Source organism: Cyprinus carpio, chromosome A6, assembly GCF_018340385.1.
Source record: "Cyprinus carpio isolate SPL01 chromosome A6, ASM1834038v1, whole genome shotgun sequence".
Lineage (NCBI taxonomy): Eukaryota > Metazoa > Chordata > Actinopteri > Cypriniformes > Cyprinidae > Cyprinus > Cyprinus carpio.
Genome location: NC_056577.1, coordinates 27,799,164 through 27,811,585, shown reverse-complemented (window position 1 = coordinate 27,811,585; position 12,422 = coordinate 27,799,164). Strand labels below are relative to the sequence as shown.

General features: G+C 33.4%; 1 protein-coding gene across 5 annotated transcripts in view; it reads left to right on the top strand.

Annotated features, from left to right (window-relative positions):
* LOC109075191 (membrane-associated guanylate kinase, WW and PDZ domain-containing protein 3-like) overlaps positions 1 to 12,422 on the top strand; it is a 117,634-nt gene that overhangs the window by 64,693 nt on the left and 40,519 nt on the right. For all 5 annotated transcript variants that reach the window (XM_042758827.1, XM_042758826.1, XM_042758829.1 and 2 more), the window contains one exon: positions 11,114 to 11,230. In XM_042758827.1, the coding sequence (XP_042614761.1) occupies positions 11,114 to 11,230 (117 nt within the window). The remainder of the gene's footprint in view (positions 1 to 11,113; positions 11,231 to 12,422) is intronic.

Here is a 12,422-nt window from a genome sequence, read left to right as displayed (position 1 = left end):
GAGCTTAATGTAAGTAACATACTGAATTAAATGTGACAAATTTTGAAGTAGAAAAACTGAAATAGTATTTTCTTGTAAAATGTACTCCTGTAATCTCGCAAAAATATATATAAAAAAAGTTATAATTTTTTACAGTGTCTGTGTGTTTGTTAATAAAAGCCTAAATTAAATTGCTTCATTATACAAAGTGATTGTATCTCTTCCCAAGACTTGGATTGAAACCGCTTGATTTATAAGGATTGTTATATGATGACCCTTTTCAGTCTTATTAATTTTGGTTACTTGGACTTTCACCCTCTCAGGTTTCATTAAAAATATCTTAATTTGTGTTTTGTTAGGAACTTTTTTTTTTTTTTTGGTGAAATAACCCTTTAAAGGTCCTATAAGTAATATAAGTGCCGATTTTATTTTCTGAGATACATACAAAATTTTAATTGTTCACTTAAGTTTTATTTGAATATTTCTTTAATGAGTTTATGTGTAGTTATGGATGGATATATATAAGTTGTTATCAATTGTTCTCAGAAGATTGTGTGAAAACCTCTTGTGGATGAAATGGTCATTGTGTTTGTGTAAATGGTTATTGGTCATAGTCAATGAGCCTTTACTAATAGAGAGAAGAGCTCAACCTTTAGAAGATTGAGCTGTTTTGTCCCTCACGCTGCTCTCTCTCCCTCCCAGGTGTCTTTGTTGTGAATCAATATCATCCTTCATTGTGATGTACTCAGCTGGAGTTTAAAAACCAAACATAACTTCACAAGCCAGAAACTTTTTCAGGAATGTAGCGAAGTTTCATAACTTACTGGATTGTTTTGTCTGAGGTGCCACTTCTCTATATGGATATTTTAAATTTAGGTTGAGTCAAGTTTAATGGATAAAGTTGTGATAGTAGCTCTTTTTCAAAACCTAGGCAGCTTTTTAAAATTACATAGAGACAAAATGTTTGCTTTTCAGTAGTGAATAAAATGTACTGATAATACATGTCATCCAACATATGTGTGTTAGAGTATTAATTTTTTTTTTTATCAACATTGTAACATCAAATTCAACTGAAATTAATTTTTAGTCATTTGAAAGCTGTTTTGTGTCGCATGCCGAGTTCAAATCTGAGTGTTGGAACAGAGCTTTATTTGTAGAAGACTAAACTAGAAATGCAGTCACATTATGATAAGATTGTGAAAAGCATAAACAATCTCAGATAACATCTAAAAATACTGGATAATTATAGATTAATACGAGATTAGTGAGCTTAATCAGATTAGTAGCGTGAACAGTCAATTAAATGAGGAATAATCACGCATCTCTTATTGCAGCTGCAGTCTAGTTGGATAAGACACAAGAGCATGTAGTCTGAGCCACACGCTGTTAAAATTCATCGCATGATGTGAGATATTTACTCAGCAAACTCTTCCGCCCAAATGCCTCTCAGACTTGACAGCTGTGCCGAGCGCACACCTTTTGAGGAGGCTGCTTATGTAACGTGTCAAAACCATAAACTCTGCCTTCAAAACTCCCATCAACATCTATAACATCCCATCTAATCTAAACTCCCATCAACCCCTTTACCCAAGATGGGTTTGTTGGAGCTGATGGCTATCTAGATCGCCTCCACCTCAATTTGTGTGGTAGTATAATGAATATGCTTTTTATGTCACAATGACAGGCTGAAATGGAATTTCCTTGTATGTCAGAATAAAAGACAAACAAGCTTTGCTGTAAAGCATACATTTTAACTTTTACCATTTAACAGAGACAGCATGCAAGCAACTCTCTGCACTTTGCTGGCAAAAGCAACAACAGTACCTGAGTTTGTTTTTTACACTTAAAATAGCCCACAGCTGAGGAAGCAATATGCACTTAGCTTCAATGTTGTGAATTAGAAAAATTTTATATTTATATTTATATTTAATTTTATATATATGGAAAAATCTAAATATAAGAATGTACGTAGTATGTAAGATTTGCCAGCACAATATAAGAAAGGGAAGATTTGGCTCAGTGAAGTGTTTACAGTAGATTTGACACTGTCATCTTCATGTTCACAGGGCTGCTGTAATTGATTTTGTCAGTTACACTGAAGTTTTCAGGTGTACCGTTTTGACTAACTATATAATTTATCACCAGCTTGTAGTCACATGGTGAGTGTCGGGGAGTTTTGAGCACACACGTAACCCACACTCATCCAGGCTCTCTCATAGACCTGCAGACAGTGAGACATTCTGAATAGGGGCTCATTATTAATAACACGCCAATTAGAAAACATATGCATGCTCACAACGTTCACTAACGAGAGCAGTTTAGTGAAAAAGCAAGTGTGCTTCTTTTTTTTTCCTCTCTCTCTCTTGCTCTTTATCTGTTTCTTTCTTCTCTCATACATTATCTATAATCACTCATGCTATGAGGAGCAGAAAAGCTTAGGTTCCAATTAATTGTCCTTTGGATGGATTCTGTTGTTTCTATATATAAATGCCATTATCATCATAGGTTCTTTATTTGAACAACAGTCAGTTTGAGCTTTATTCAGCATTTGAATTTGTCAGAAAAAATTTTTTATGTTCATTTTAAGATTAAATAAATTTGATTTTAAATTAAATGTTTAAGTGTAACTATAATAATAATATATAAATAACTGCTGTTATGCACGTTATATGCAAAGATTAATTTTATTAGTATTACGTGATTTTATTTATTTTTATTTGCATTTAATTTTCATAAAACATTCAAAAACTAAAGTTCTGGTCCTATTAGATTATTGATAGTCATTTGTTTCTTTATTTTTTTTATTTTCAGATAAAACAATAATTAAATATAATGTTTATATATAATGTGTGTTCTGAACTAAACTGTGTGTTCTGAACTACTTTACTCCAGTGTTGTGTATTTTATGGTCGCTATCTGTCACTGCACTGCATAACATGACAGATGCTGACATCTGAATGCACACCAGTAACTACCTCAGCACAGTGCCTCACCACACAGGCACTTTCACTGTCTGCAAATATTGCTGGAACATCAGTATTTATTTTTTTTATTTTGTTTTTTAACTTTCACTTTGACTGTGACCGCTAACAGGATTGGTTCAAAATCTGTACTCCTTTCCACTTTGAGCCCTCTCACCTAGCCTTGCACTCTCTGAGCTTCAAGGCTTTTTGCACTCTTTGGCTTTTGCTCATTGGTTGGAGAATGTATAAGGATGGAGGAACAAAGTGTAAGAGAGAGTGGGACAAGGGGGATCAATAATAACGGTGAAAAATCACACACAATTGCAGCAACATCCTTACAAATTAGCACACTGTATAGAGACGCAACGGTAGCTAGCAGGAAGTTTGAAATCCCATTCATTTTCTTCATAGAGAAATTGATTTTTAGAGATAGTGTATAAACCTTTCAAGATGAACCTAATGTGAGGTCCAGAGTTGTTAAATGATGATATATGCTTGTGGGAAAGGCACAGGTCAGTGTGATTCCAGCTTCTTCTTCTAAGACATCATGTTTAATTGCTGTATTCCCAGTGAGGTACTACACTCTCCTGAACAGAGAATTCACATTCAGATACGTTTCTGTAAGCATGGAAAAGGGAATTGCCGAAAAAGAGCTCTGCTGCATCCATCATAGTCATTATTTACATTACATATTTTATATTACTTTATACAAATGCATTTAATTCGAGTTAAAGTATTTGAACTAAGCATGTTTCCTAAATATCTGTAAACATATTATGGTATTTTTATGCTGTAGTACAGTAAAAAAATTACATACAGCACCTTTAATGTAGTCAAAAGTTTTATATTGTACTATTTTCAGATTCATTTCAGATCGAATTCATTAAATTGAAATTATACATTTTAAATTAAAAATAGAATATTTTATTTAAATGTATTTATTATTTTTATATAAATATATGCACATTTTATTCTCATAATCAATTATAGTCAGTAGATTTATTGTACCGTTGTTTCAGATTAGGTTATGTCACTCACAAAGCTTCATGGGATAAATTCTTTACCTTTTTCATTTTTTTTGCTTGGAATTAAATGTTGTAATCCTGTGATTGACCTCAGAGCTGAATATTTTTAAAAACCTATATGGAAAATGAATTGAAAACTTCAACATTCACTTGCTCAGAAACACTTAGACTGAACTTTAAAGGCTTTAAATGTATTAGAAAATCTAGGTAAATTGTTCACTAATTGACTAGTCATTTGCTTGATGACTAGATAACCATTCCTGCTTGACATTCATTCAGTCACCTATATGGTCTGACAGACTGATGGACACCTAAGTCATACTATCCCAAACGTCTTTTTATATTTCTGTTAGAAATCCTTTCTTGGAGGTTCTTGAAGGTCTTGGTTATACAGTAAATCCATCCACATGTAACAGCAACTGCTCTCACAACCGCAACAACTCCATCTCTCTCTTTGTCAGCCACATGCGTCCCTATTTAGCTTTAGCGGATCAAACGCTTGGCATCCTTTTCCTTTGTAACGTCCCTCCCTCCTCTCCGCATTCTGTCACAGACAGCTCTCCTTATCCTTGTATATTAAAGTAACAAGTGGTTTCCCATCCTGCCTAAAAAACATGGTAAAATTGCTGTAGTGTATAGCTTCGGATTAATTTATGTTTGTATACACAGCATATATAATTATATATATCATATATTGATTATATAAACAACAACAATATTATAAGAGACATCAGTGTTCAATAAATTATTGTGTTTATTAATAGTAGAAGAAGAAAATCTACCTATTTTCTAATGCAAAACATGCCAAGATAATGCAGGAGTGTTTTGGGTGGTTGCCAGGACATTGCTCTTTGGTTGCTAGGGTGTTCTTATATGTTTGTAAAGCATTGCTAAGTGAGTGCTAAGATAGTTTCCCCACCGTCAGATCTCAATAATAATTAGGTCCCTTCTTCAATGTTAGACAATGCAGAAATCTAGCTTTATCTTGGGAACAGAATATTGGAGAAGAGAAGATTTTTCCATTGAATACCCTAGCAACCACATAGCTCTCAGAACACCTTAGTAACAGTATAGCAATTCCCTGGCAACCAGCCACCTCACCCTAGCACAGGAAAATCCCATTCATTTTTTTCAGTAGTTGTTTTAGAAGGACTTTTGTGAAAGACGCATATAAAAGAGTTGTATCTGAGTTTTTAGTTCTGTCAGCATTTAATTATTTTCTGTTCTGCTGATTTTTTCATTTTGTTCCTCATTTGCTCATTGTCTGTCTCTGATTAGCTTTGTTTTCTTTGTCAGTAACAGCTTTTAGGTCATAATGCCATTAGGCAGAAATCATAACTCCCTCGCCTCAGTGTTGTGACAGACCGAGCTTTCACATTCTCATGAAGCAATATAAGTAATGGCACTCCACACTGCTTTCAACAATAACCATGCGTTGTGTTCATGTGGCTGTCTTAGCGATTGTTGTCTTGGCTTGAATCTGTCATCAGCGAGAGGCTTTTTCCGGGCCGTTCTGGGGATACAGTCTTGGAGAGGTCGGGGGAGCGATCAGAAATAGTGATTCAGCTGTCTTGCCGCTGTCTTCAACCTTGTTTTCAATCCGTTCTGCAGCCAGCTGTTTCTCGACTCGTCTCATTTCTGCAATGATCATGATCCACAGTTTCAGCTTTAGTATTGCTGTTACCTTTGAGTGCTTCTGGAGACATTTATAGGAGCTAAAACCGGCTAATTTGAGTCACATAATCAGTGACGTCTAATAGATGCATGTATAACAGGCCTCCTCAGCAGTGCTTTAAAGAATCATTGGGGAATCAGAGCACAGCTGAGAAAACGAAACCTTATTTGAGCTGTCGGTGGCAAACGAGCCAAATCAGGCAAAAGAGCCATCTGCTCCTGAATTGTACAGTATATAAAAGTTTAACCAATTAGATAAATGTGCTGTCTGAGGGGGCAAAAAGTTGTAAGATGGCCGTTATAAAATTTACCATGGTAACCAAAGATTCAGTCACATTTATGGTTTCAGCAAATTTATTTTAAAGAAATAATAAGGGATCTTTTTGAAGTGGCCATTCACATATATTTCATTTTGCCTGTGCCATTTATTTATTTTGGTCTACTGTATATACTGTCATATAATATATTGTTATATTTCAATAAAAACTACATTTTAAATATTGTAGAAATAATTGGCCATGAAAGACTTTAGTATTTTTCCTGTAAAACATGCTCCAAAATTCTTTCTTTTTACATTTTTTTAAAATCTTTTTAATCTTCTAGCTTTGGCTGCCAGATTTTCATCCACTCTTGTTAAAAAATGTTTCAGAATGCAGTTTATAATGACATTGAAATATGTCCAGGTTTATTAGTCTGCCTAAAAGATATGGTATATTAGAAAATGCTAAATAATGTTTAAAGAGAATCATGCCAAAAGTTAAGTTGAAGGTCCCTCTATTGCCCCCTATTGAAGTTTATTACCACAGGAAGAACACAAAAATCCATTTACAGTACTTTTTTTGTTAACAACAACTGTATTTTAATAGAAAATATGCAAATTATGGTACCTTTCTCATGGTAAAAATGAAAAATCCCCCGTGTCTACCGTTTGTTATGTGTTTTGTTTGATTTTTTTCTTCTTTTTTGTATGTCTTTGCCATGGTTTGTGAGCACTGTGACAGGAGGCAATCTGGGGAGGATTATAAAGCTGCTCTGCCATTTCTGACACGTAGGAAAGGAAATAGAGAAGGACAGAGATAAGAAAAAGGAGAAAACTAAAGGAAAAATGTCAATGTTAAACGGGTTATGGGGGCAAAAAGCAAGGGAGATGAGGAATGACCAAAGATATTGATGGTTAAAAATTGGAAATAAAGAGAGCAGCATAGTGATAATATTCTCTAAAACCTCTGGTCTTCCCCCTAACAAATTCTCTGTCTTGACAGGATTATTATATTATTACCTCATTTTATTGGTGGAAGAAGAAGGTGGGCAAAGCGAAAGGAGAGAGAGAGCGATACAGAGCATCTGTCTTACAGCCTCAGACGTCTCTGCCTCAGAACTCTGAATCCAAGAAGTTAAGCTGAAAATGATGAAAAGAGTCTAGACCTTTGTCCTGTTGAGGCCAGAAAGAGTGCTAAATATAGTCAGTAAAAGTCTTCTTCTTGAGGTCCTTTTTGACCCTATGTTAGCTGAGTACTATTTAGCCACAAATTACAGCCTATTATTTGTTTAATATACAGATTTCTTATGCAGAAAAAAATACATACAGTGCTGTCCAATACTTTTTTTTTTTTTTTTTTGCATGTTCCTAATATAATTCGTTTTTTTTAAATAGTTGATCATTTTATTATGGTTAATATTCTTTTAAGCAGATGTAAACAGGCAGGACAAAACTGCATCTATTTTTGATAAATAGATTGTTAAATGTCTTTATTAAACATTTTTATTTTATTATTTTTTATTTTATTTTGTAAGCGTTTTATTTTGTTTTTTATTTTCTTCATAATAATAATAATAATAATAATAATAATTATTATTATTGTTAGTATTATTATTGTTAATATTACTATTGTTTTTATTATTGTTATTTTGCAAGATTATTAAGTTATTTAATTTTATTGTTTATATAAGTGTTTTATTTTTATAATGATTTCATTTTTGTTTTGTGTATGTAAAAATATGGCATCTGTGAATTTGATATTGTAGAGTTATTCTCATTATCTGGAAGTGAGATAAATGAAGTGGTGGAAGTGGCTTGGATATGGGACCTATAGCAGCGTTAATGAAGGGTCATATTCACTTGGTGAGACTCAGCACTAGACCCTTCAGCAGTGTTTCTGCTCCATGTTGCTCTCCTTGAACACATGTGCTCTGTCAAAGTCACTCAGTCGTTCACTCATTCACTACTCCCTGTATAGTCAATGCCACATGGTGCACCATATGGGGAAGCAATGAATGCAAATGAGTGAATGATTTGGGATGCTAATGTAAATACACTGTTAGAAAAAAACTCTTTAGAAAAATGAAAGAGGTACTTGTCATTTTCTGTTAGACATTTTGGACATTTCTTACATTATGGTACGTTATCTTACATGTAACTTTGAATACAAGGATCAAGACATATGAACAAGCATACCTTATTAAGAATTTATTTTATTTTATGTTATCTTATTTTATATTTGTATTTGTATTTTTGTAAGTATTTTATTATTATTTTATTATAAGTTTTTTTATTTTATTTATCTTACATGTACAGTACTTTGTTAACAACAGTCAACGTGTGAACAAACATACTTCATTTAGCATATTTTATTATATTGTAAGTGTTTTTTTATATATACTACAGGTACCTTACTTGGTAAACAAGAATAAATGAACACACATATTTTATTAAGTTTTACTAATTTATAAAAAAAAATTAAGTGTCTAATTTAATTTAATTTTTAAAGTATTTCATTTTATTTTGTAGGTTTTATTTTTGCAAGTGATTTTATTTTATTATTTTATTTCAAATCATTTTTGCAATCTTGATACTGACCCATCCATGTTGTGCAGCATTTTATAGTTATGCAAAATAAGTCCATGAACAAATGTACTGTACTCCAGGAGCAGCATACTGTTCTCATGCTTCCCTAAAGCAGCAGTATCTATGGCATTCTAGGGTGAAGCAGTGCTACGTTCATGCGTAGAAACAGCATTCATCTCCCAGTCATGTTAATTCATCAAGCCATTAAAACGCTGCTGATATCTGCTCCTCATGTCAACACTTTGACAATTCTTGTTTTATCCCTGTCATAATAAATTAGAACAACGTGATATTTCAGCTTTTCGTGGTTGGTAAATCCTGCTTAATTCGGGACTTCTGACAGGGACACCTGCCTTTCCGCCCAAAGGTTATGACACATAACGGGTCACGCTGTGTTTATGAGGAGATTATAGTGCTTTATGAGGACTGGCAGCATGGCACTGGGGTGAAGACAGGAGATTATGAGCGAGTGCTTTAGTGGTTTTTGGCATCTGTCTGCACATGTTCAAACTTTCTTTCTTAAAAAGGTCATATCATACATTTTATATCATTGTTTATAGTAGTTGTTCTCTTCTGTTGTTGCTTTAATGGATTCATATCACAAGGAATCTAATTTCCCTTGATCTTTTTAGATGAAAGAGCTCTATGAACAATGAAAACATACTGTAACTTTCAAAGCTCAAAACTTTCTCCCCAGTCCAAAAAACTCTGATCTTAACAGTTTGTACAGCATGTTTCAGTGTGGATTGTCTTGTGATCTTGTCACAATGTAATGCAAGCTGTTATCTATACAAATGAAAACTATATTTCACGCAACAGCAAACACACAAGCTGGTGTGTGAGCACAGCTTCTCATTTCATTTGCAAAGCAGGTGTTTCTTAAAGCCACAGAGGCAACTTCTTTTGCTCAGAGAGATGGTGAAAAATGTTCATGAAAAACTAAATATGGCTGTGTAAACACTCTCTTTAAATATGAAATCAGTAACATCATTCAGCCAGACTGTTTGCAATTGTTTACATTATCTGCTAGTTATTGTTTACATTATCTATCTGCTATTATCTTGTATTACCTTGTATTGTAAATGACAATAAACCCATACAGTATGAACGTACATTAAGTTTATTTAATTTTATGTTTGTATTTAATTTAATTTATTGTTGTAAGTGTTTTTAATTTAAATATTTTATTTTTTATTATTTTTTAATTATTTGTAATTTTCTGTATTTTATTTTTGTATTTTATTTTGGTTTGGTAAATGTTGTATTTTTGTAAGTGATATAAAAAAAGTTAATTTTAAGCTAACTTCAATGTTTCTTGTATCTTGATAGATTGTTTAGACTGGTTTTGTTAATCAGTTCAGTATGTTCATTAAAAATGATCAGACTCAAAATAACAATCTGTTCACTAATCTGACAATGCTATTTTTTATTTTTTTTTTTACAAGGGACATTGTTTAGAATAAATCACAAATTGGAAAATTAAATTTACAAATGAAAATAAATATAGTTTTTAATGTTGGATTCATTTGTAAGGATGTTTCATGAATTTGGGTTTCTGCTGCAAAAGATCCTATGAGTTTTATATTGGGTTGGTTTTTAAAGTTAAAGCATGTTTTGATTAAATTTTTTTTCTTTTCTTTTTTTAACCAAAGATTAAAGACAATCTGATTTCTCATATGACCCCTATAATAGCATTTGTTCTCCTCCCTCGAGTGCTGTTGGACTCTCTTTCTCTCTCTCCCGGTTTCCCCTCGTTTTCCCATCCACCCTCAGTCTGTATCAGCAAACATCCCCCGTCTTCCTCTGCAGAGCATCTTTGCCCAACTCTCTGTGAACTCTCCCAGAGTAGCGTCTTTGGAGAAAGAGGAAAAGTGAGGCTTTTAAAAGTTCTGTGTGGAGGGTTTTCATTAGGTTTCACTTTTCACAGTTGCTTTCGACACTGTGTCAGCTTGTTTGTGAAGTCTTTTCTGAGTTAGCAAAGCTTGTAAGAGACTTACACCATGTGTTTTTGTGCAGCTGGCTCTCACATTGAGTGTGCGCCTGTATGTGCAGAGTAAGATGTCACTCTAGTCCTAGAAAATGAAAAACAATTGGGGACCAATAGAAGGTATTTTTCGTACAGTGAAAATACACGTAGGAAAGTAGGATGACGTATGACACGTCTTTATTGTTTTCCAAGAGCAAACTGAACTTTTGCTTCCATTTTAATTTCATAAATCTTGTCTTGTGCTTCTCAGATTTTATCTCCTGTAATTTTTCTTTTGTCTCTAAAGGTTTCACAAGAGATCTTAACAATAAAAACTTTTTGATCAAATGATCAGAGCTATACTCATTCATATTCATTGTATAGCACTATACACTTAACATAGCACATGTCAACAATTGTCTGATTTTTATATACAATCATGTGATATTTTTCAGAAGTTTTATGCTTTAAATAGGGTGAGCACCCCATTAAGTCTCATTATCTTATGAAAGAGCAATCTCAGAGCAAGAATGTGTCCCTTCTGGGAGTTAGTCTACATTATAATGCCAAGCCTACCTACTTCTGCTTCCATAACCTTTGAAAGGTTTTATACATTTCCGTTTGTCTTTATCTCTCTCTCTCTCTCTCTCTCTCTTTGCAGGTAAAGTGCTGAATGCTGATTTGAGGCATTATCTTAGCCTGCAGTTCCAAAAAGGATCAATCGACCACAAACTGCAGCAAGTGATCCGAGACAACCTGTACCTGCGCACCATTCCATGTAAGACACACACACACACACACACACACACACACACACACACACACACACACACACACACACACACACACACACACACAGACAGACAGTCTGTTCATTTCATATTTATTTGTTAAAATAAATGTATTTCTTTTAAATCATAATAATATTTATTTACTTGCATATGTTTTCTTTGCAATACTGTTTTACACACAATTTTTTTTTATAAATATGAAAAACATGTGACTGAAGAAGTGCCAGTAATGGTAATAAAATGTATAAAATACATTAAAAAAAAATACAATTTCATACATATAATACAAAATATAATTATGTAAGATCATTTAAGCATATATATGGCCACTCTGTCTTTCTCTGGCAGTCTGGTTATCTCATCTTACCTCTCAGTCTTTTCCCATTTAGTGTTTAGAGCGAATCCTTTGGCTGGTTCTCACCCTGGTGTGTCTATTAGTGTAGTAGGGGAGACAGAGCCTCTCCTCAGGCGAAATCTCTCGTGTTGGTCTGGCCCTCTGCAGCACACCACCAGCTCTCCTCTGTGATGTGCTGCGTGAGATGCTGTTTCTCTTGAGACTTGTGGAGTGGCTTTCTGAGAGCGTGTTTCTTCTCCGAGCAGTAGCATACTGCTCATTAGTTTCTCATTCAGCTAGTTCGTTATTCCCTATTTAGTCTAATTTGATAAGTGACAGTGACAAATGTGTCATGAAACACTCTGAGAGGCAAATTACTACGACACTTTGGTATGAAATATTTCAGTGCAAAAAATAAATAAATAAATCTGCATTTTATATGCTACCTACACTTTCTGTAGCATAATCTGTTTACCTGTTTCATAAAGTAATTTCAGTCTTTTTTTTAAGAAAAACATACCTTTCTATGCAACTGTACATTTTTATAGAATGCACCAAACATAAAATTAATTATTGTTAATAAACAAATTCATTTTAATGCAAGTTTGTACAAAACCATACTGAACCTGAATAATAATTAGTTTCCAATCCGGTAAAAAAAAAAAAAAAACTGAAAAATGAAACATTTGATAATGGATTATTGTGTACACTACATAAAATACAACAAAACACTTTGAAGTATTATTACAATGTAACAATGTTTACTTTTGAATTGAAAACTGAATTTTTTTTTTTTTCATTATTCCAGTCTTCAGTGTCACGTGGGCCTTCAGAATTCATATGCT